We start from the raw sequence: 23909 nt of genomic DNA on the forward strand, positions 1-23909 counted from the left end.
GCTCTGGGCACACACATCTCCCTTCTGGTTTAAATGGTCAATTAAATTTTATTTAGGTCTCGGTATCACCACCATCACCTCTTACGTGCACTTTATGCAAAAGAAAAAAATAAAGGACCCCTGAACGCACACCTGCCTTCTAAGATCATATAATCCAATCAACTGCAAGGAATAACCCCACTGCCGGGGACTTGCGATTCCAGGGGAATTGAGAAGCAGAGCACGTATTAAAAAGGAAGATATATTTCCCCCCAAGGCCTTGGTTAAATGTACATTCCACCTCTTCGGGGAGAAAAAAAAAAAAAGACATTTAGTGGCTTGTCCAAAAAGGCATCGTCTCTAAGATGGCTGAAATAGAAATTAAAAAGGGAAACAAAATCATTCAAAATAAGACAAAGACAGAGAAAAAGGACCATGCTTTTCTATAGACACAGTGGCTGTGAGTGACACAAGGCCAACTCCAAACCATCAGCCTCAGCTTTTCCCGACGTAAACTGGGGGGTCCCCAAAAGGACACACAGAGCTTTTTAAAAAGACAAACTTCTGCTACGTCCTTTTTTCTGAGCGCAAGCCTATGAAGACAGTTTTCAAATTCTCTAACCATTTACGACCTTTTGCAGAACCACAAAGCACTTGGAGGAACGAGCCCTCGACTGACGTCAAGCCCAGGCTTCAGTGAAAATTAAAGAAATTAAACAACTGCTCCATTTCAAAATTTAAGAAAATGAAATAAATGTTTAATCATTTATGGCTGACCGTGTGAGACTCCTAATTAGGTCTGAGATAACATAGGCAGTTTTGCCCTCCCTAAAAAAAAAAACCCTTTGCAGTCTTTTATTATGACATGCAACCTAATTATTTTTCTTAAAAATTTTAGATGTTTGTTTTCAACAAACTTGTTTGCTTCCTGCTAATAATGTGTTGTCTAGAAAATATCTGATTTCTTTCCATCTTCTACCTACAATTTTCAAGTGGCATAAAGTTTGGCCCAATTTAGTTTAGTGAGATTTATGTAAGTTACCCCACCTCCCACCAACACACACACACACACACTCCTAACATTTCCGGATGCTCCATAAGCAACATATTGTATACTGCTTGCTTATTCACCCTGACCACATTGGTTTGAGCACTTACTAGTTACATAGTAACTACGATCTCTGAGGAGGCTTTTAGAATTTTGTGTTTTTTTTAAGATGAAAAATCCCTTTTCTGAAAGAGTCTACCATCTGCCTGGGGAATTAACAAATACAGTCATGAAAAGGTAATTCATCAACAAAGATGTCAACACAAGGTGCTGACTTCCAGAAAAAGAAAGGGAGAAAAAAAAGCCTGTAGTATCATCTGGACCAAACACCTCAGTTTGCTAATAAGGAAACCAAGTCACAGCAGGGTTATAAGGGAACTAATTAGGGAGAGAAGCAAGACTGGAGCCTGTGACTCAAAGTCTAATTAGAGGTACGCATAACACGTACTACAAGAGGAGAGAGATGGCCCCCAGCAAGAGCCGCGGGGAGGCTTGGCCGCTGAGGTGATCTTGACAAATTTGTTAGTGGATGTTGGCCGGTGTTTACAAATGGAAAAAGAACCAGAGCAGCCCCGAGATGAGGCTGTGGTGCCTTCTGTCTGGGAGCCTTGGAGGCAAGTTTGAAAAGATCCAATAGGGCAAGACAGTGGAAGCCCACGGATCTTATAAGAAGCGGCAGCTCGGGGTCGGGGAAGGCGGACAACGTTGGGGTCATGAGGGCCGGGTTCGAATCCCAGTCCTACCCCAACCCTGTGCAAATGTGATGAAGGGACTCGAAGCACTCCCCAAGGGTTCCCTCATCTTACAGAGATGACAGCGCCAGCCACCTTCCGTCACTTGCGAGAGGCAAATGATTGAACAGAGGTGTGGGCAGTCGGTCCCAGGTTATGGCATCGGCTGGGTCCAGGCACTGCTGAGGTGTACAATCTGATGATAAGCAAGAACAAAAGAGGCCGTGCCTCCACAGAGGTCCCATTCTACCTGTGGGAGGCCAAAAATAAGCATGCAAACAGCTTAAGAGAATTTTCTGGCCCGAGATGCTAACGCACAGGATGAACGAACCGGGGACAGCAGTGGCGAGTAACAACGAAGTAGCTGGAGCAGCTCAGACAGCTGCAGCGGGCCCTCCAGGAAGGCCCGAGCTCTCTCCCAGCCTCCCCAGACTAAGAAATCCATACTTGATCCTCAGGCAGCTGGGAGCTGTAAAGGCTTCTGAGTAAAGCAACGACAAGACACAAACACAGGGCACGACGATTACTCCCCGGGAGGGCTGTGGCCGACACAGAGCGCTCCGCACCTGCACCAGGCCACGCCCACTCCGCAACAAAGGCCAGGCGTCTCCGCATCACCTGTGAGCGTCTCTCCCAAGCGTTTTCACCAGGGCTGCTCAAAAGCAGCAAAACACGGCTCCGTTTTATTTCCTCTGCTCTTCTCCACTCTTGCTAGAGCGGCCTTGCTTAATGAAAACACATAAACTGAATAAACACTTGGGGAAGACGCCATCTGCTTCACCCTACAAACGTCAGTAGGAACAGCATTTGTTTACCAGCGGGGTCGTGAGGACAGGACACATCAAACCTTCTCAGGAACCTTCAAGGGGGATGGTCCTGGCGGGGGTGGGAGTGGAGGGAGTCATTTAACCCTTTCAGACCCACACAAGTCACCTCGATTTATAATCTCTGGTTGGAAGGGAAAGCTGCATATATCACAAACCACAGGTTGGGACTTATCTGCACAGCCTTTTCCACATAAAGATGATAAAATGCCCCGTAAGAATTTACTATAAATATTACTTTCGAACTTTTAACTCTGTAGAGGAAATACCTAAAAAGACCGTCCAAGTTCAAGAGCAAAGGTGGCGGTAGAACTAGCCATGGCGTAGAAAAGTCTGATGCTCACTGCTCATGCTTTTCAAAGGATTAAACTCTTTAATAAGACTTCATTCAAGGCTATAAGAAATGATGAACACTGGTGTGGTTATCTGTGCCAGGAAGTGTTTAGGGAACATGCATTTTTAAATGATGACTTTGCCTTCATCCATCCTCTAAAACAAAAGTCTTAGGAAAGGCCCAGGAAACTCAACCCCCCAAGGAAAGCTGTGGTTCATGGAAGAATGTCCCCCAAGGGAAACTGTAACAACTTCTGGCCAAGTGCCTGCTCATGTGTGTGATGAATGTGAATTAGCGAGGAGAATTCATCCTTGTGGGGTGCCCAATCTGAGGAGGGAGCACGTGTGGGCTAAGGGGACACTTCCAGGCTCAGACACGTGGCCTTGATGAATTCCCAGCAGAAAGTTTTGGAGCAAGGTTTAAAGCGCTGATGGGGAGCTGGGTCTCTTGTGATCCTGCGTCCCTCCGCTCCAATCCCAAGCACAGTGGCTGAGTCACCACAGCCAGCCTGATGCTTCCCAGCTGTGCAGAGACCTGGCTGATTCTGTTCTTAAAGACCACAAGGTAGCAATTTAGAATCAGCTTAGTCAATAAAAATGCTGATTGCTGCCTTTCTACAGGCAGTTATGGAAAACATCTGTTGCCCATGGGTTGAGAAGGAACATTTTGACTCAACTCCAAAAATAAAAATTAAACATGAATGGATGAGGCATGTGAAAAACTAACAATGGCATTAATTCTACTTGTAAGATTCAGTGTACTCCTAATATTCAGTCAGCAAACACTTAATGAGCACCTACTACATGCCAGGCACTGTGCAAGGGGCTGGGGATGAGACAGTAAGGCAAGGTCCCAGCCCCGAGAAGCCAGCAGTGAAGTGGCAAATGCCCATTGGTACCACTAATCATATTATGGTCCAAGCTCTTAGTATGTGCCAAGAGTTGTTCCTTTATTTGTATCAACTCTTTTATTCTCATAAAATGAGGTAGGGTTTATGATTAGCCTCATTTTACAGAGGAGAAAACTGAGATACAGAGAGATTAAGTACCTTGCCCAAGGTGATTAATGCGTCAGTAGATGAAGCTGGGATTTGAATCTCAGTGGTCCAGCTCCACCCTGACAGATGTATGAGCAAAGAGGTCTCAAATGGGGGAAGAAAACACTCCCAGCCACTGCCTCAAGAAGTTGGCATCTGGGCAGGGCTTCCCTGGTGGCGCAGTGGTTAAGAATCCACCTGCCAATGCAGGGCACACGGGTTCGAGCCCTGGTCCGGGAAGATCCCACATGCCGTGGAGCAACTAAGCCCATGCGCCACAACAACTGAGCCCTCGAGCCACAACGACTGAAGCCCGTGTGCCTAGAGCCTGTGCTCCGCAACAAGAGAAGCCACCGCAATGAGAAGCCTGTGCACCGCAACAAAGAGTAGCCTCTGCTCGCCGCAACTTGAGAAAGCCCGCGCACAGCAACAAAGACCCAACACAGCCAAAAATAAATAAAATAAATAAATTAAAAAAAAAAAAGAAGTTGGCATCTGGGTAAAACAGATAGGACCTCTAAGGATGCACAGAAGTTTATGCGGGAGGGGGGTGGTATGAGAAACCTTCCAGGCAGAGGAGTTACAAATGCAAAGCACAGACAACAGAAATTATCAAGTAAAATCATTTTTTAAAGATGCAAACACACTTCTATTCCTATTTCTTAGGCAGGGAGTTCCTATATAGTTCCTAGCTAAATAGTAGCTAGGACCAGAGTTTTGACATCCTTTGATTCAGAGAAACAAGAACTGCAAGTGAATACAGTACAATGCTTCCTATAGCTCGTGCACACAACAGCAGCATTTGCTGGCGCTCGGTCCAAACCACATACAAAAGAATGCGTTGCTACAGACTTGGGCTCAGAAGTCCTTAGCAGTACCAAAGAGGAAACACTGAAATGAAATACCTCACCAAACCAGTCTGGCAATGAAGAGAAAGGAGGCGGGGTGCGGGAGGGATGTGGGGTGCGGCGGAGGGCGGGGGGAGGAGAGGAGGCTGGGACATGTTACAGAAGGCCTGACTCTACCAGGCTGGCAGGTGTGCCCCTCAATCTATTTTTACAATTTCAGCAGATTAGCAACGGCTTTGTGCCTCAGAATATGAAGAAGTTCAAGTCCTTGAAGAGACAGGAATTCCACAACAAGTAAATTAGAAAGATACAAAGGTTGTTGGCAATGTGCAATAAATTGGCAGGTTTAAACATAGCTTTTCTGAGGTTTATCTTCCCTGAGACACTTAATGGTAATTCACACCCTCTGAACAACAGTCTTTGAAATGAATATGACTTAGTGAATCATATTACATAAACCATTAAATGATGAGCTGTAGACATGAATGCCAACTGTTAAATTTCAGTTGCTCTAGCCATCGGGAATAATAGATGGATCGTCTCCACTTTAAAAACAGGTTACGTTCCCAAAGTTTGCTTACAGTTTGGCTGTTTGGAATGCAAGAGTTATTTCCTTCCCCCCCCCCCCCCCACACACAAGCCATGTGAGATGCGGGCTTAGTACCCAAGGGAGAACACTGAAAACAGCCAGAGTGTGCTGTGAATTCTCTGGATACTAATTAATTCTAGAGGCGAGTGCAGTCAGAGTTCTACAGAGGTGGACACACACGTCTGGACTCTCCCTGCCACAGGAACAAATTCTCCATCTGCACAGAACTAACTGGTGGTAGTTCCCGAACCGCTAGCAGCAGTCGGATTTCAGGAGGAGCTTGGGGAGAAGGATGAGGGAGGGCAAGGGGCCATGGGGAAGGGGCTCTGAGGGAAACACCAGAACCGTGGGGGTATGCAGCCCTAGCTGATGGGCAAGGCCAAGGCTGCCGGTCCTTCTTCTCTGCCCGGCTCCTGGACACCCCCCCTCTGGTCCACCCCTGGGATGGGGCCTCTTCAGTTCTAGGGCTGCCACACTGGGGGCTGGGATCAGGGTTCTTCTGCACCCCGACTCCCCACCCACAAACATGCTCGGCAACTTCTGATGTCAGAACACCCATTCAGGTCTTTGTTGGTTTTCTCGGAACTTTCTTGCCAGTAAACTAGAGAAATGGGGCGCTCACACACATGCATCGACGTTGAGAGGAACGGCTTGTAATAAGCAAATCAGACTGAGACGCAGACCACAGTTCCCGCCAATTCAAATATATAAGTAATACATACACAGGCATATACACACAGATACCTATTTGAACATGGAAAATCAGAGTAAAATTCAAATGACACACCCACTGATATCACTGGACGCGGTCCACGCACAAATCCAAAAACTGAGAGCTGGGAACCAGAACGCGCCAGAGGAGCATGGCGAGGGTGGGCAGGGAGCCGCTGAACACACAGACCTGCCAGCTCGCGTCACCGAAACACAGGAACGACATGAGCCTCCCCGTGCCGAAGGCTGCCCCCAACTTACCGGAACTTCAAAGGCCTCCTGGGTGTCATCCAACATCTGGATTCTGACGGACATGAGTTTTCCTGAAGGCGTGGGGGGAGGCTTCTGTCCATGTTCCAAGGTACTGATCCCCGAATTCTCCGGGGCCCCCAGTCTCGATCCTGGAGTTGGCCTCTGCTCTATTTCTCCCATGATGAGAGCAGATTATATGATACCTGCAGGAAGCAGAGAGAAGGAAAATACATCAGGAGACTCATCACCAAAACCCCCTCAGTAACATTTGTCACCTTCTGTCTGTCACTGTGGCCACGTCCCCGAAGCACAAGAGGGCCAGCTCCCATCCCCCCGTGCAGGAATCACACGAGCTGATGAGCTTTCAGCTCATTCACACACAGCGTCACCTTTAGCCACTCAAGGCATGCAAATATTTGTGCATATTTTATCCTTCTGCATATTTTTACATAGTTTAGCCTTTTCTAGTTTTACAGTCAGCTCTTAACACGAGAGATTCAGTTGTGTTCTACGTATTATTATTCAGGGTCTACGATGAGCTAGGCACCACTTTTCACACACTTCCGGTCTGCTGGGAAGAAAATGAGCAGTGCCTAATCCATTATCATTAGCATCTATCAGTTACCTTTTATGGACCCAGGAACATACCAAGTAATGTAGGCATTATCAAGATAAATAGATAAAACGTATCTTGTAGCTCCCCGAGTTTATAATCTGGTTGAGGAAACGAAACACACACTCACACAAACCCAGGTGACGTTAGGTAGGGTCTTTTCTCTCGATTTCTTCTTTTCCTCCTAATTAATGTCTTTCCTGCCACCCTCCCCCAACCATTCCCCCTTTCCCAGGAAACCATTCTACATATTACAGTATCGACAAAGTTATCTCCTCCATCATGCAGAAGGTAGGAACTGAACTCAACTGAGTCTCAAATGTTGGGTAATGCTTGGAAGGAGACAGGAACACACAAGGAGAAGGAATTCCAGGGAAGTAGAACAGCATCAAGAAAGCTATGGGACAGAAATCAGGTGGCACTTAGGAAGACAAGTGAGAATCAATGCTGCAGAGTTAAAGATGCATTTGGAAACTAGGTTGGCATCAGACCACAAAGGACATCAAATGCCTAGCTAAGAAATACAGTCTTCGCCCTGTAGGGACTCACTGAATAAGAATAATGACACAACAAAAGTAGAACTTGAGAAAAATGAATGTGAAGATGATATATACTAATGCGCTGGAAAAAGAGACAGGCTGGCAGGGGCTGGGGGAGTCCAGTTACAAAGCTAAGGCAGCAATTTGAGCTCGAGGGGATAGCCTGAACAGCGGCGATGTGAATAAAAAGATAATGCTATAAAACCCACTTTTATGGAAAAATTAACCCGGTGTTGTAAATGGTTAGCTACTGAGAAGAAGGAGATTAAAGTATAACAGTGACCAGAAAGTTTTAAATCAGGGCAGAAGGGAAGAAGTGGGAGGGGAAGGTGTGTGTCTGACTGGGGACACGTTGAAGGTTATAAAAGGATATCCAGCAGGCTGTGGTGGAGGTGGAGCTGGATTTGGGCTTTGGGTTCAGAGTCCATCTCGCTGTAGAAGTGAAAGCCAGGGTGAGAGGGAATGTGAAAGGGGTGGGGGGAGAACATGGCAATGAAAAAGCAAAAAGAACAAACATGCCCAGCCATGGGGCTTGTTATGGACTGAATTGTGTCCCCCAGAATTCTTACCTTGGAGTACTAACCCCATGTAACTCAGAATGTGACAGCATTTGGAGATAGGGTCTTAAAAGAGGTGACTGATTTAAAACAGTGATTAAGATGGGCCCTAATCCAATCTGACTGGTGTCCTTATAAGAGGAGGAAATTTGAACACACAGACACCAGGGATGCACAGAGGAAAGGCCATGTGAGGACACAGGGAGACGGTGGCCATCTGCAAGCCGAGGAGAGAGGCCTCAGGAAAAACCAACCCTGCCAACACCTTGATCTAAACTTCCGGCCTCCAGAACTGTGAGAAAAGAAATCTCTGTTGAGAAAATAAATCTCTGTTAAGACACCCAGCCTGTGGGACTTTGTTATGGCAGTAAATTCACACAAGGGCCGATGGAGAAGAGGCAGAGAAAGAATGACCCTTTGGCTCAGTGACAAAGAAGGTCACAGAAGGGGCACTCAAGGGTCACCTGTGGTGTGAAGTATAGACCTCAGGGCTGCATCTTACGAGTCACCCTTCAGCTCTTTTCTTCTGGAAAAAACACCCAGTTTGTGAGCCTCATTTTGCAGGTTCTTCTTGACCAAGGCTCTTCCTTCTCCTGAAGGGTCAGTCAGGTTCCTTCCCAGAAGTTTCCCACCAAATTCCATATGGGAACCTCCCCTTCCTCTCAGTGAAAGCTCGAACACTCTCCCTGTGACACAGAGGGCTGGCCCTGAGGTCAGCAGAGCAGAAACCATGGAGTTACCTCAATAAGATGGGTCATTGACTCAAACCACCCTGGCCTAAAAAGACACACCCTTAGACTGAAAAGGGAGAGGGCCTGACCACCACCCAGGAAACACCATTTCCTACTTATTTCTCCCACACTCACTTTCCCCACCAACTTTCCACCAAAGCCTGTAAGAGATTATTATTCGTTCCTATGCAATCCTTTGAGATTGGACTTCTGTGTCACCATGCTAGTTAAGGACCAGCCTTTTGAGAACTACTCCTTCTTTCTCGAATGTCCATCTATGATTTCACAGGTCTGCTGTACAAGCACCTTTCTGATTTCTCCCCCAAACAAGTTTTTGGTTTTTTTTTTAAGAACCTAATTCCAATCTGTTCGATTACGTGATTATCTTTTGCTTCATCATCTCTTGGTCTTAAGACACAACTAGACTTTGCTCATCTACAATGTTTTACACCCAAGTGAAAAACAGATCACCTACATTTGTTCAATGAATCAAATGTGGCTGGTATAGATCTAATTAACTATGGCATCATTGTGTTTAAAATAATCTTCACAAACCAGGCAGAATTATTCCCCTGTATGTTTTCTATTCATAGTCTCATGGTTAAAAATAAACACAAGTGCCAAAGAAAGCTTTGACATCAGTCCAGTTTGCCTTCCCCATCGCCAGCCTCCTCTTTGCACTCATTCCTACTTTGGTGTTGATCCCTCCCCTGCCTCTGGAAGCATCCTCCACTGCTCGCCTCCAACCCCCCCCTTCTGTTCCCTGCACTCCATCAGAATGGACAGGCCCTGTTCCTCAATCACTGATGCTGGGCCTGACCACTTGGCCTCTTCTTGCTCTGAGTTGAGAGGGGTAGGTCTGGCTGTGGCTCTGATGCCCACCCCGGGAGCCGACAGCAGGGAGGACAGGGTTTATTCTCTCATGTCACGCCACCTCAAAGGTGCTCTAAACACATCTTCTCTTTGTCCCACCTAAGCAAAGAGCGAGGCTCTCATCCTCTAAATGGAACCCTTTCTCTCCACTCTGGCCCAAGATCCCCAGAAGAATATTGTGATTTTTAACAGCTTGGCATTTAAAAATTAAATTGAGCTAGTGATTAATAGATTATTTGGTACCTTAACTTCCTTTATCTCTTTTTAGTCTTCAAATGATCTCATGCCTATATTTTTTCTACTTCTGGATATTAACATTTCAACAAAGCATGTCACACTTTCTGTTTTTACACTTGCAGGCAGATTGTTACTGTTCATGGAAAGTGCTGTTTAACTCAAACATAAATCCAGCCAAGAGTTTTGAGCAGAGCAGCCTAAGAATGTCAAGGGAATATCTGAGGAACGCTGTCAAGTCATGAATGGGTAACCATAATCGATGCTGGATAGCAAAATTGGTGAATCCAGTAATAAAACACAGCCTTCTACATCACATATCTAACAAACCTAAAAGCCTCCTGTTTATAAATAGCAATCCATGCTCTATTCCAACTTTACCTCCATAACTTCCTCCAACTTCTGAATTCCTTAAGAAAGAGTCAAGGTAAAAAAGATTAATATTTCTTTCCTTGTAGCACGTTATTACTAACGTGATCATTCCAGACCTAAAAGTAAAGAGCTGTTTGTGAAACTACTTTCTTCTTTAGATCTATTTGAAAAGTTAGTTAAAAAGGAAATAATGACTAAAACAAAAAAGCAGTAAAAAATTTAACTGGCAAAAAAAAGATAAAAAACTAGAATTGTCTTGTTATAGTCTCTTGGCTTAAAGACTTCCTCTTGGAATTCACCCAAAAGCAATAAGGAAAACACACACAAAAATGCTGACTCCATCCCAGAGGAGCCTGGAAGATATCTGTAGCTTTGAACCACGAAACGTGAGAAAGAGTTGCCAAACTGCAGTGAAGGTCAGACAGAGAAGGAAAATTCTTGGAGAGCCCATGCTTGCCAGAGCCATGCTCCCCAAGTAAGTAGGATATCCAGCAATAACTTTCTGAGAAGAAGGGCAACAGACACGCAGGTAGCACTAAGAGCTTCCCTGGACGCAGTGTGGTGGGAGATTTCAGGAAGCAGTAAAGGTCGAACTGAATGAGAAACCGCACAGCTAAGCCATATTAGCAGGAAGCAGTCTGTTGCCAAGGCAAGGTGAAAAAGAGAGACCCCACTAGGAACACAACCAGGCTCAGCAAGCTAGAGAAAAATAAGGGTTGAAAGGATTACACACACACACACACACACACACACACACACACACACACACACACACACACACACACACACACACACACACACACCCCAACCTCAGGTCACAAGAATCCCCACTGGCATGGGACATGGCCCTGTCTCCTGCTCCCGTGAAGCTCCTGTAAGTAGCTAGTTCATAAAGAATTCATCTAATAACAAAAAAAGGACCTTTACAAAGATGCTGCAAAAAGAGGAAAATGAAAATGAATGACAGATGAAAAACACCCACCGAAGCAATGTTATATGCAACAGATGAAAATTTTGCCCAAACACACTGCCATAAATTAACAAAACAAAGAAATAACTGATTCTATCTACAAAAACAGAAGAGGATTTATAAGAATTCAGGGAAGCATGAGAAGGAAATAAAGCATGAGGGCAGACCTCAGGGTGAAAAAAAAGAATGAATAAAAACGTCACTACTGGGACTTTCCTGGAGGTCCAGTGGTTAAGACTCCACACTTCCACTGCACGGGGCACGGGTTCAATCTCTGGTTGGGGAACTAAGATCCCACATGTCATGTGGCACAGCCGAAAAAAACGTCACTACTATAGAATGAATGTTTGTGTCACCCCCAAATTCACACACTGAAACTTAATCCCCAATGTGATAGTAATTTGGAGGCAGGGCCTTCAGGAGGTGATTGGATGGTGAGGGTGGAGCCCTCCTGAATGGGATTAGTGTCCTTATGAAAAGCATCCAGATAACTCTCTTGTCCCTTCCACCATGTGAGGAAAAGTAACACACAAGACTGCCATCTATGAACCAGGAAGTGGGTGTAGACACCGAATCCACTGGCCCTTGCTTGATCTTGGATTCTCCAGCCTCCAGGACTGTGAGAAATAAATTTGTTGTTTTCCTGTTTATGGTACTTTGTCTTAGTCGGTCTGGGCTGCTTTAACAATCACCAAATGGAAGTAGCTAAAAGGAAATACACACTGGTGAAAATATGAGAGTCTGGAGGGGAAAGATGGAGAAAAGCAAGCAAAAGATTTAGAACAGAAAAATGATAAATATGGAAAACAAAGAAAAGAAATCCAACACACCCATAATAGATGTCCCTAAACAAAACAAAACAAAAAAACCTCAATGGAACAAGAAAAAAATGTTAAGGTATAATTCAGGAAGACATTTCAGAAATAAAAGATTCTCCATAATAAATGAACATATCATATCCCAGAAATAACTAAAATGATGAACACGTGGAAGTTTCCTGTGTCATCATCACTCATCTTCAAAAATTAAGAAGGAATTATTTGGGCATCTAGGCAAATAGTTCAAAAAAAAAAAAAAAAATGAGGGGACAAAAGTTCAGACTCCACAGCAACATTTGTAACCGAGCAGGACCCTATGGGGCCTGCCTGGGACAGACCACTCCCCCATATCCTCTGCTGTAGCTCTTCTGTGAAGTACCCAGATAATAGTTTCTCATGCATCTTTGCTGAATTTTTCAGTTGCTGAAAACCACCAACAAATGGAAGGAATTAACTACTTCGTGAGTGGCCCCCAGACCTACTGGTGCCTAAGGATTGATAAAGTTAATCAACCTGTTACCTCACCATTAACCAATCAGATAATTGTGCACAAGATGATCACATACCCTGCTACCCACCTCCCTCATCTGGCCTTTAAAAATGCTTTGCTGAAACCCTTCGGGAAGTTTGGGGGTTTGGGGGTGTGAGCCACCCATTCCCCTTGCTCGGCCCTGCAATAAACCTTTCTCTGCTACAAACTCCGATGTTTCAGTTTATTTGGCCTTACTGTGCGTTGGGCACACAAACTTGCATTCGATAACACACATTCAATGTTTAACTGACCAAACTATCCTCCAAGAAATAAAAGATGAATCAGAACATGGAATCTAGCTGAATTTTCATTGAAACACATAAAATAGTCAAGAACTCAAGCCCTTCTGGGAGAAGCTACTAAAGGATAAACACCAAAACAAGAGGCAAAGCGGTGAAACAAGGAAAAACAATTATTGGTAAACTTTAAATCCATTTATACTTTAAGAGGAAGGCTAAAATCACTGCAATAGCTGCAGAATATTGTAATTCCTGACAATGTAGAAATAATTAAAAAATTGGCAGGGGAAGGAGTTGAGATGGTGAGAGGCCTTAAGTTAACTGTTACCATATGTTTTAAAACTGATAATAAAAAGAGAATTTAAATCTCCAGAGATATACAAGTGGTTAATAAGCACATGAAAAAATGTTCACCACTGTCCCTCACTAGGAAATGCAAATTACATCCACAATGAGATAATATTCCACACCCACTATAATGGGCAGTAACAAGAGTTATCGAGAATGGGAAAAAAATGGAATTTCTCATACACTGCTGATGGCTGGTGGGAGTACAAAGAGGTGCAGACTTTGGATAATATTGGGGAAGTTTCTTAAAATTTAATCATACATTTAGCATACAACCCAGCAATTGGGGTCCCCTGGTGACTGAGCTATTACACCCCTAGGTATCTCCCCAAGACAGATGAGAATATATGTCTTCACAAAGACTGTGTGTATGGAGATGTTTAGAGCTAAAAATAGTCAACAAGTGGAAATAATCCGAATGTTCATCACCCAGTGAATGGATAAACAAAATGTGGTATATCCATACAAGGGACTATTATCATTCATCATTAAAAGGAAATGAAATGCAGATACACGTTACAATGTGGATGAGCCCCCAAAACATTTTGCTAAGTGAAAGAAGCCAGATGCAAAGGACTCCATGGCATATGATCCTACTTATGAGAAAATATCCAGACAAGGCAAATCTAGAGAGACAGAAAGTTGTTGCTTTGGGTCGGGGTAGCAGCTGGGACTGACAGCAAAGGGCCTGAGGGATAGAGATCTTTTTGGAGGTGATGGAAACGTTCCAAAACTAGATTGTGGTGACGGTCACACAAGTCTGTAAATTTACTAAAATCCTTTGAACTGAAAACAGGCCAGAGGTATGATATGTAAATTTTACATTAAATATGTGCTATGTAAGTGGACACACACGTGAATATTCTCGGAAGGGCAGAGGGAGGAGAGCTGGCTCCTCCGAGATACGGTTACAGACAGGAGTGAGAAGGCGCTGAGATGTGCCTGTCACTGCACACTTTGGGGACCTTTAAAATTCTGTACCATTCGGGAAAAAATTAAGACAATTTTAAAATTTTCATTTTCTAAAAGGACAGATTCCTGCTGTCCACCCCGGTCCCCTTTAAAGCCTGAAATCCACGAAGATGAAATCACAGTAAACAAGGGTGACAATTATCATTCAAAACAGGCTGATGAGCAAAGGTTGGCAGGAGGTCTTCCTTCCAGTTTTAAATGTAAGCCACCGAAAAATTCCAGGTTAAGAAAAATTCATAGGAAGTGAATAATTTACAGAAGCGGCAGCCCAAGAGGTAGATCTGTAGGAAGCTACAGGGCTGGGTCCTAGAGCCGCCGGAGCGCCCAGGGCCTCACGCTGACGGTGGAAGGGGGTGGAAGGGGCTGGCGTTTGCCAGTTTGGGGTGGGGGGGGCGGGCGGGGACAATGATTGACCACGTGAGACTCCCAGGAGGGCAAAGGGCAAAGCATGTGTAACCCCTCCCCCCACACCAGGGCCTGTTCACTCCAGCTTAGCTGCCAGGTGACAAAGCCACCTTGTGCTCCTGTCCCCGGGGAGCCACAGGCCGGGGAGGGGGAGACGCCCCAGAAAGGCGCGCGGCCCAGCAGCTGCTCCAGGACACAGGCGGCCGCGGCTGGCCGTTCACAGGACTTAGATAAGGGGTTTTGAGAAAGTTCAAAAACAGCTATCTGGGTGGATAGATTTACCTCTTTCAAACAAGTCTGTGAGCCGAAGTAGCGACTGCAGATCAGCTGTTTTCCATCAACCAGACACTTCAAACAGACGAGGGATTGTCAGGCCTGCTGGATCATTTGGGAGAAGGGGGACCAGGCTATCAACTCTTGGGAAGCTGGGTGCCCCATTTCACCCGCCACGGAAAAGAGAACTGAACTGTGGAAACCTGATAAAGAATATTTCTTCACTGTCTTTCCTCTCCAAGCCTAGTGGGAAAAAAATTAACTAGGCTATCTTAAACCCCCTAACAAATCTCTGCGAAATACCTCAAGGAAAACTCAGAGCAGAAGAGCAAGTCTCTCACGTCGCAGAGGTTATTTCCAAAGTCTAGTTTTAACAACACCCCTTTTCTACTCAAAAACCTGAGTCTAATCAATAACAACATAAACGTGAAAACTCCCAGCCGGGCATTTCAATGACCTGCCCCGATTTCTCTCCCTGTAAACAAACTGTTCAGCGTGGCTGCATCTTCCTAGTGTTATGGCTGCTGCTGTTACTTCTTCCTCCTAATATAAAATATTCCTCTTTACCAGCTCTAGTGTCACCGACTCTAGAAAGCCTTCCCTGATCTACTCTTTGGGGGTGGGGGAGGGAAGCCTTACTTTCTTCTCCCTGGCATTTTGCTCGTATTGGGCTTATATTCCACTTGCTTTCCAGGTCTTTCTCTTTTCCTGCACTGCGAACTCAATTCCAAGTCCAGAGGGGCAGAGGGGGGCCTGGCTGCATTACCTGGGAGCATGACACGTTCCTCCTGTCATAGTGCGAGGGCCCGCCCGACTCGGGGGCTATGAGAACTTCAGGCAGTCACGTCTCCACTACAGACTCATTCTCCCAGAAGCCGCAGAGAAAGCTGACCACCGCCTGCAGGGCTTCTTAAAATATGGCTGCAAACCAGCCGCATCACTACCACCTGGGAGCTCATTAGAAATGCAAATTCTCCGCCTCCGCGCAGGCCCGCAGAATCGGAAAGGCACAGGGAGGGTGGGCCCGCATCTGGGTTTTAACAAGCCTCCCAGGAGCTCCAAGCTCAAGCTCCAGCCCGAGACCGCTGCCACTTAACGTCCAAGGGTCCCCATGAGGATCAGCTGAGGTAAGTAAATCCACCTGACATAAATCAAGCACTTACTCGATACCTTCACCGAGAAAAAAACCACGTTTCACACACGCACCAGACTGATTCTTTCAACAGCTCTTGGCAAGAAAAAGTGGCATTCCTTTTCCCATGACATTTTCATTTGTATGCCAACCTTGTTCTAAAAACGACTTAAGACAAATGCTTTTGTTTGCCTTTTCGCTGATTTGGTAGGACCTACTTCCTCCATGAAATAGGCAAAGACAAAAACATGTAGGATGGAGTCAGGAGTAACAGGTATTGGGAAGAGAAGACTCTTTTACTCCAATAGAAATAAAAAAACAGGAAACCAGAAGAAAAAATCTCCAATGATTCACATTTTCATCATGTCCATTTCTCGGTGATTCTGAGAGTACAAAATTAAATTTTAACTCCCCCTCCATTCTTTCCTCTAATTAAAAGGCCTGGGTAAATAAAATGGAAGGAGAAAGGTGGTCTTCTGGAAGATAAGAAACCAGCTGGCAGCGTCTCTCGGGTCCCACATAACAACAGCGCTGCAGTGGAACCAGAGGCTGTGGTCAAGCTCGCTCTACTTAACACACAACACTCATCCACTCACGAAGGAAAAGTCCTCTCTCTTTGTCACCAATTGACACTGGTCAGCCTTTCCAAACCTCTAACCCCTGCCTCACCCATAAGGAGGATGCAGTCTATTACTGGATCTGCTTACTCAACATCCTTGAAAATAACAGACTGTTTAAAGTACACTGTCATTGAAATGTCACAGTAATGGGGACCATCGCCATTCCCAAGCATTTTTCAGGCCCTGTTATAATTCAGCTACTACACTTAGCACCACGCGGCACACAAAGCAGGAACATGACACCACACGGTTCGTCTCTATGGGACGTATCATCTCTCCAGCAGTAGAGAGCAGGTACTCGGTGGTAACCGTTGAAGGCAACGTGTTTATTTCTGACAATAGGTAGTATGTGAATTTGAAAAGCTACAGAGAATGCCGAGGAAGTCGTCTGGTCCTTGGGAAAAGGCTAACGGTTTTAAGTAGCCCTGAGGGCAGATGGAAAGGAAACGTATGGAGAATATACACATGCTTGTTGGAGTTCCCTTCTGCATTCGGTAAGGAAGCGTCCACTCAGAGCCAGGAGCTGTGCACATGGTGGATACAGACCAACAGAGGTGAGAAAAGAGTGAAAAGGAGAAAGGTGGGTGAGATGCGGGTTTCAGTCGGCCTGAAATAATAGGGCCAAACCATAGGAGGGGCATCTGATGGACCAGGATGAGCCACTGTGGTTTTTAAGACAAGGTGAAACGATGCAGCTTTAAGAAAAAATTTGGGGGCTTCCCTGGTGGCGCAGTGGTTGAGAATCCGCCTGCCAATGCGGGGGACACGGGTTCGAGCCCTGGTCTGGGAGGATCCCACATGCCGCGGAGCAACTGGGCCCGTGAGCCACAATTGCTGAGCCTGCGCGTCTGGAGCCTGTGCTCCGCAACGGGAGAGGCCGCGACAGTGAGAGGCCCGCGCACCGCGATGAAGAGTGGCCCCCGCTCGCCGCAACTAGAGAAAGCCCTCGCACAGAAACGAAGACCCAACACAGCCAAAAATTAATTAATTAATTAATTAATTAATTTAAAAAAAAAATTCTATGAGAACAAAGTTTAAAAAAAAAAAAATTTGGCAGGGAATTCCCTGATGGTCCAGTGGTTAGGACTCGGCGCTTTCACTGCCAAGGTCCCGGGTTCAATCCCTGGTTCGGGAACGAAGATCCCACGTGCCGTGGGGCAACTAAGCCCGTGCGCTCTAGAGCCCGAGCGCCGCAACAACTGAGCCCGCGCCCCGCAACTGAGACCCAACGTGGCCAAATAAATAAGTAAATATTTTTTAAAATAAATGGCAACATTGAAATGTGTCCTACATCCTGTGTTAACATTCTACTGACATCTATTCTGGAGTGAGTAACGATATTATTTCATACAACGTTTAGAAAAAAAAAGCATTTCCTAAAGCTTCCCAAAACCAATGAATCATAAATGACAGGGCTTCCCTTCAGGGTGGGAAAAGGAAAGCAATTTCTATTAAACCATTAAAGAATAGACTGTGAAATTCTCTCACCGTTTGAATATTATTCGAGAAATACACTAAGCAATATTATTACAGGCCAAAGGATACAATAAAATACAACAGAGGTATAAAGGGTATCGCCTTCTGGAACACTTCCCCTAGAATTAATTATTAATTAAAATAATGAAATGTCAAGGAAAAAAAAGAACATAATAAAAGAGTGAAACCCCTTGTGAAAAAAGAAGAATTAAAATGTCAGCCTGGTTAAAAAATAAGGTATTTAATTAAGCAATGTTGTCCATTAATAAAATTAATGATGATGAATAGCACATTTTGCCATGGGCTGCTGGAAGGAAAAGACTTAGACACCATCCATCAGATTGTCCATCAGGTTCTAATTCTAATTTTTTTTTAATTTATTTATTTATTTTTGGCTGTGTTGGGTCTTCGTTTCTGTGCGAGGGCTTTCTCTAGTTGCGGCAAGCGGGGGCCACTCTTCATTGCGGTGCACAGGCCTCTCACTATAGTGGCCTCTCTTGTTGCGGAGCACAGGCTCCAGATGCACAGGCTCAGTAGTTGTGGCTCACGAGCCCAGTTGCTCCGTGGCATGTGGGATCTCCCGAGACCAGGGCTCGAACCCGTGTCCCCTGCATTGGCAGGCAGATTCTCAACCACTGCGCCACCAGGGAAGCCCCTCTAATCCTAATTTTTGAAATGTTTGAGTATACAGTAAAATTAACTTTCCTGGATTTTAAGCTTCTCATTCACAGAATATGGAAAAATATGTTATTATTTTAATTTAACCAACACTTATGTAGCCCTTTCTAGAGGAGAGTGGGCACTGTTCTATGAGCTGTGCAAATACTAATTTATTTAATCCTCACAACCACCATTAGGTAGATACTATTATTGACCCCTTTTACAGATGAGGAAACCAAGGCAAAGAGATTAAGTCAATTTTCCCATGGTCACCCAGCTAGTAAAGTGGCAGACATGGGACCAGACTGCAGACAGGCTGGTCTTCACCGCTCACCATGGGCCCTCCTGGACAAGATAATCTCTAAACTGTCACCCTCTCCAATATTCAGTGACCTTACAACTTCGTCATTTTAGATGCAATCACAGTCTCCCCCAAGCTTCTCACCTTTTCCAGCACAGAGGTGCCAATCAAGCTACTAGGCTAATCACCCAAGTAAGCTGCTAAGGATGCCAAAGGAGAAAATCCATCAAATAATCAAAATGCTTACTACTGATGCTTACTGAATTACTACTAGACCTATAAAGAGTATAGTGTACTTTTCTTCTTTTTTTAAATTGAAGTATAATTGATTTATAATATTATATTAGTTGCAGGTATACAGCATAGTGATTCAGTATTTTTACAGATTATACTCCCTTCAAAGTTATTACAAAATAATGCCAATAATTCCCTGTGCTGTACAATATATCCTTGTGCCTTATTTATTTTATGCATAGTAGTTTGTACCTCATAATCCCATACCCCTATCTGGCCCCTCCCCTCTTCCCTCTCCCCACTGGTAACCACTAGTTTGTCCTCTATATCAGTGAGTCTTTTTCTGTTGTTATATTCAGCAGTTTGTTGTATATTTTAAATTCCACATATAAGTGATAACATACAGTATTTGTTTTTCTCTGACTTATTTCACTAAGCATCATATCCTCCAGGACCATCTATGTTGTTTCAAACGGCAAATTTTCATTCTTTTTTATGGCTGAGTAGTATGCCATTGTGTGTGTGTGTGTGCGTGTGTGCGCACGCATATATATATATATATCTTCTTTATCCATTCATCTGTTGATGGGCACTTAGGTTGCTTCCATATCTTGGTTATTGTAAGTAATGCTGCTATGAACATTGGAGTGCATGTAACTTTCTCAGTTAGTGTTCTCATTTTCTTTGAATATGTACTCAGGAGCGGAATTGCTGGGTCATATGGTAGTTCCATTTTTAGTTTTTTGAGGAACTTCCATACTACTTTCCACAGTGGCTGCACCAATTTACATTCCCACCAACAGTGTATGAGGGTTCCAGGCTTCCCTGGTGGCGCAGTGGTTGAGAATCTGCCTGCCAATGCGGGGGACACGGGTTCGAGCCCTGGTCTGGGAAGATCCCACATGCCGCGGAGCAACTGGGCCCGTGAGCCACAGCTACTGAGCCTGCGCGTCTGGAGCCTGTGCTCCGCAACAAGAGAGGCCGCGATAGTGAGAGGCCCGCGCAACGCGATGAAGAGTGGCCCCCACTCGCCGCAACTGGAGAAAGCCCTCGCACAGAAACGAAGACCCAACACAGCCAAAAATAAATACATTAATTAATAATAAAAAAAAAAAACAGTGTATGAGGGTTCCCTTTTAGCCACAGCCTCATCAATGTTTGTTATTTGTGGTCTTCTTAATGACAGCCATTCTGACAGGTGTGGGGTGATATCTCCTTGTGGTTTTGATTTGCATTTCTCTAATTAATGATATTTGAGCATCTTATCATGTGCCAGTTGGTCATCTGTATGTCTTCCTTGGAAAAATTTCTATTCAGGTCTTCTGCCCATTTTTTAACAGGGTAGTTTGGGTTTTTTGATATTAAATTGTATGAGCTGTTCGTATGTTTGGAATATTAACCCCTTATCAGTCATGTCATTTGCAAATATTTTCTCCCATTTAGTAGGTTGTCTTTTCATTTTGTCAATGGTTTTCTTTGCTATGCAAAAGCTTTTAAGTTAATTAGGTCCTATTTGTTTGTTTTTGCTTTTGTTTCTTTTGCCTTAGAGACAGATCCAAAACATATTGTTATGATTTGTGTCAAAGAGCGCTCTGCCTATGTTCTCTTCTAGGAGTTTTATGGTTTCCAGTCTTACATTTAGGTCCTTAATCCTTTGAGTCTACTTTTGTATACAGTGTGAGAAAATGTTCTAATTTCATTCTTTTACATGTAGCTGCCCAGTTTTCCCATGGTGTACTCTCTTTTTATGGTTCTAAATTATGCATTTTTTAACTGTCTTAAATAATTTCTCACTTCTATGAGCAAGGATTTTTCCAAGCGTCTATTCATGCAATGGATTAGAGCATTTATGGAACACCCGTGAATTAATTAAGTTCTCAGAACTAAAGGAACTTGGAAAGGGCAGGCAAAGGCACCACCCTTAAAAGTGAAAACTGCCGAGCATAACCGAGATCCACACAGCAGATGCTCCTGGGCAAAGTCAAAGAAAGCCCAAAGAGAAATTAAGATTACGCTTCCTCTCCCAAGGCAAACCCTCTGTTCCCATGGAACACACTGCTTAATTAACAGAAACAGATACAAAACCAGACTTGATCCACGTGCCACGAAAGGGACACAGTGACAGGGAAGTGGGGCTGAGGAATGAGCTCCAGATCACTCTCCGGCTCAAAGGACAAGTCGCTTTGTGAAATGAGACATTAAAGCACAGCACTACCACTATTTCTGTTAACTGCTGAGAAACTTAAGTTTCCATTCAAATTGTTTCATCTTCTCACAAAGCACTTTCACCCAATAACACATGTCATTCATTAAGTACTTATTTGCATTACTTTGCTTACTACTCACAATTCTACACGACTGACTACTACACGGGGCAGGTACCTGCAGAAGCAAGTTTTATGGGGAGAAGCTGTGAAAAGCTGGAGAACTGAGAAGGGGAAACAAGAGGTCAAGCGAGCTCTTGGCTGAATGCCAGGCCCCGGTCCGACCCCTCACTTCTGGGCTCTCCCTCATCCACCTCATAGCCTAAAAGTAGGGGCCACCAGCTCTGTTTCCCAAATGGGGTGCCTGACGCTCACTTAGGTAGCAGCCAAAATCTAGAAGGCATCAACATTCTATAACTCACTCGAACAAGCCAATAATTAAAGAAATATAAGCCTACCCAGTACAATAAATAAGGACAGAAGTAACAATATCTGGACAGCAAGAAATGGCAAATAAAAAAATACTTTTTAAAAATATTATACTCCAGTTTTTCAAATAAAAACAATTTTGCTGGAACACAAAAAATCCACCTATAACAGAAGTTCTATGTATATGGTATACATTCTCAGATCATAAAGCATAAAATTCTTTAGAACAAAGCAAAACTCAACCAATTATTTGCAAGCTCAAATACTGTTTTATGGAAAGGCAATGAATGAAAGAAAAAAAATTTTAAGTTACAAAGAATATTTTTAACATTGAAAATATAAGTAAATGATGTTCTACCAAAGTCCCACTGAAAGGAAAATGGACTATTCCCTACACCAATATAAGCAAGAAGAATGAACAGTCTTTAAAGAATTTTGAAGCTGACGAGAGACTACAAAAGCAAACAAAGAATAAGTAAAAATTAAACAACAATAAAGTACATCATCTGTTACAGAAAACATGAAGAGACCAAAAAAAAAGGAGAAATCAGAAAATAATCATGGAATTTTCCTCTCCCCCAGATCTACATAAATAAATAAGCCTGGGAAATTTTTCAAAACTTTCAACAGATAAACAATCTTTTCTTTTAAAAAAATGTTATACTCCCAAACTCATTTTACTTGAGCCCAAGCAAAACATTTTAAAAGAAAGTTGCACTCAAAAATTCATAATAAAATCCTGTCTAAGTAACGAAAGACACAAAAAAGGATAGCTACTATAAATAAGTAGTACTTAAAATGGGAATTCTGAGATGGAATAACCCACGGAAAACTATCCACTTAATTCATTATAATCGGAAATAATAGTATCACTCATAGCAACTACTAGATATCAAAAAAGGCATTTGAAAATTGAAACTTTATTTTTATTAATACTCTTAAATTTATATAAGCACTGAATAGCAACTGGTAGTAGATATACCAAAACAGATTTGGGGGGGAGGTGAGATAAGAAATAATTTTTATTTTTCTTCTTTTGAGAAGGTCCAAAAGCCAACGTGAAATGGATCCCCATGTGAAGCCGAAAGGAGAGTCAGGCTCTCTCAAGGACAAATGGCAGGGAACCTTTCGTGGCCAACAGGGAAAGGCAGACACGTGTGCCTGTGAGGAATACCCAGAGGAGCTGCCCAGTCATATCCTCCAGAGCAGGTGACAGTTCTAGAAAGGCCCCCAGTCATTACCAGGTGAGAGAGCTGGGCCTTCAGGGGGAGGTGAAACCTGGGTCAAGTCAAGGGACGCATGGCTGCCCATTGGCAGAGGCTGCCATGGACGCTGGACCCTATGGTTGGGTAAAAAGAAACCATAAATTTAAGCTCCATGTGCTAAGGAATCTAACACTGACTTAATGTCTGCAAGTCGTCACTATTTTGAAACAGTAAAGTGAGCCTATATATATATATATATCATTCCAATGGCCCCATATCTGGAATTCAGACATTTAAAACTTAGCGTCAGTGCATTTCAATAAGGAGCAGAGAGCACATGATCCCTCCTCTCAAACCCTGGACTCTGGGACATTCTCAGCTTCCAAAGCCCATTTCTGCTTTGCCTAAATAAATCACAGGGAAGGCCATGGATGTTATGTATATCACGCATTTCATGTGTAATCAATGCCTCTGAGTGGGCATCGTACAAAGGGCAACTGTGTACAGCTCTATTCTGCTCATCAACAGGGATTTATTTCCATGTGCCCTGGATAGCAGCACACTGACTGTGCTTTACAAAAAAGAACAGTTTCAAGTTGAAAGCCCTTATAGCTCTGTATTTATTATGACCATTCATAAAAAAATTATTACCACTCCACATTAACTATTTCACTTCTATTAAAGTTTTAAACTGTGATTAACAGTTATCTTGATCAATGCTGATAATCAATTGCAGTGAATTAGCAGTTTAAAAAAGACATAGGTAAATGGAGAGAGAACCCGTGTTAGTGTTTAGAAGGAACCAATATGGTAGCTAGGA

The 23909-nt window shown here is 43.8% G+C and overlaps 1 protein-coding gene across 4 annotated transcripts in view; it reads right to left on the reverse strand.

Moving 5' to 3' along the window:
- Positions 1-23909, reverse strand: part of FARP1 (FERM, ARH/RhoGEF and pleckstrin domain protein 1) — a 294466-nt gene that overhangs the window by 229243 nt on the left and 41314 nt on the right. For all 4 annotated transcript variants that reach the window (XM_057533237.1, XM_057533235.1, XM_057533234.1 and 1 more), the window contains exon 2: positions 6362-6555. In XM_057533237.1, the coding sequence (XP_057389220.1) occupies positions 6362-6532 (171 nt within the window). In that variant the 5' untranslated portion in view covers positions 6533-6555. The remainder of the gene's footprint in view (positions 1-6361; positions 6556-23909) is intronic.

Source organism: Balaenoptera acutorostrata, chromosome 18, assembly GCF_949987535.1.
Source record: "Balaenoptera acutorostrata chromosome 18, mBalAcu1.1, whole genome shotgun sequence".
In the NCBI taxonomy this organism is placed as follows: domain Eukaryota; kingdom Metazoa; phylum Chordata; class Mammalia; order Artiodactyla; family Balaenopteridae; genus Balaenoptera; species Balaenoptera acutorostrata.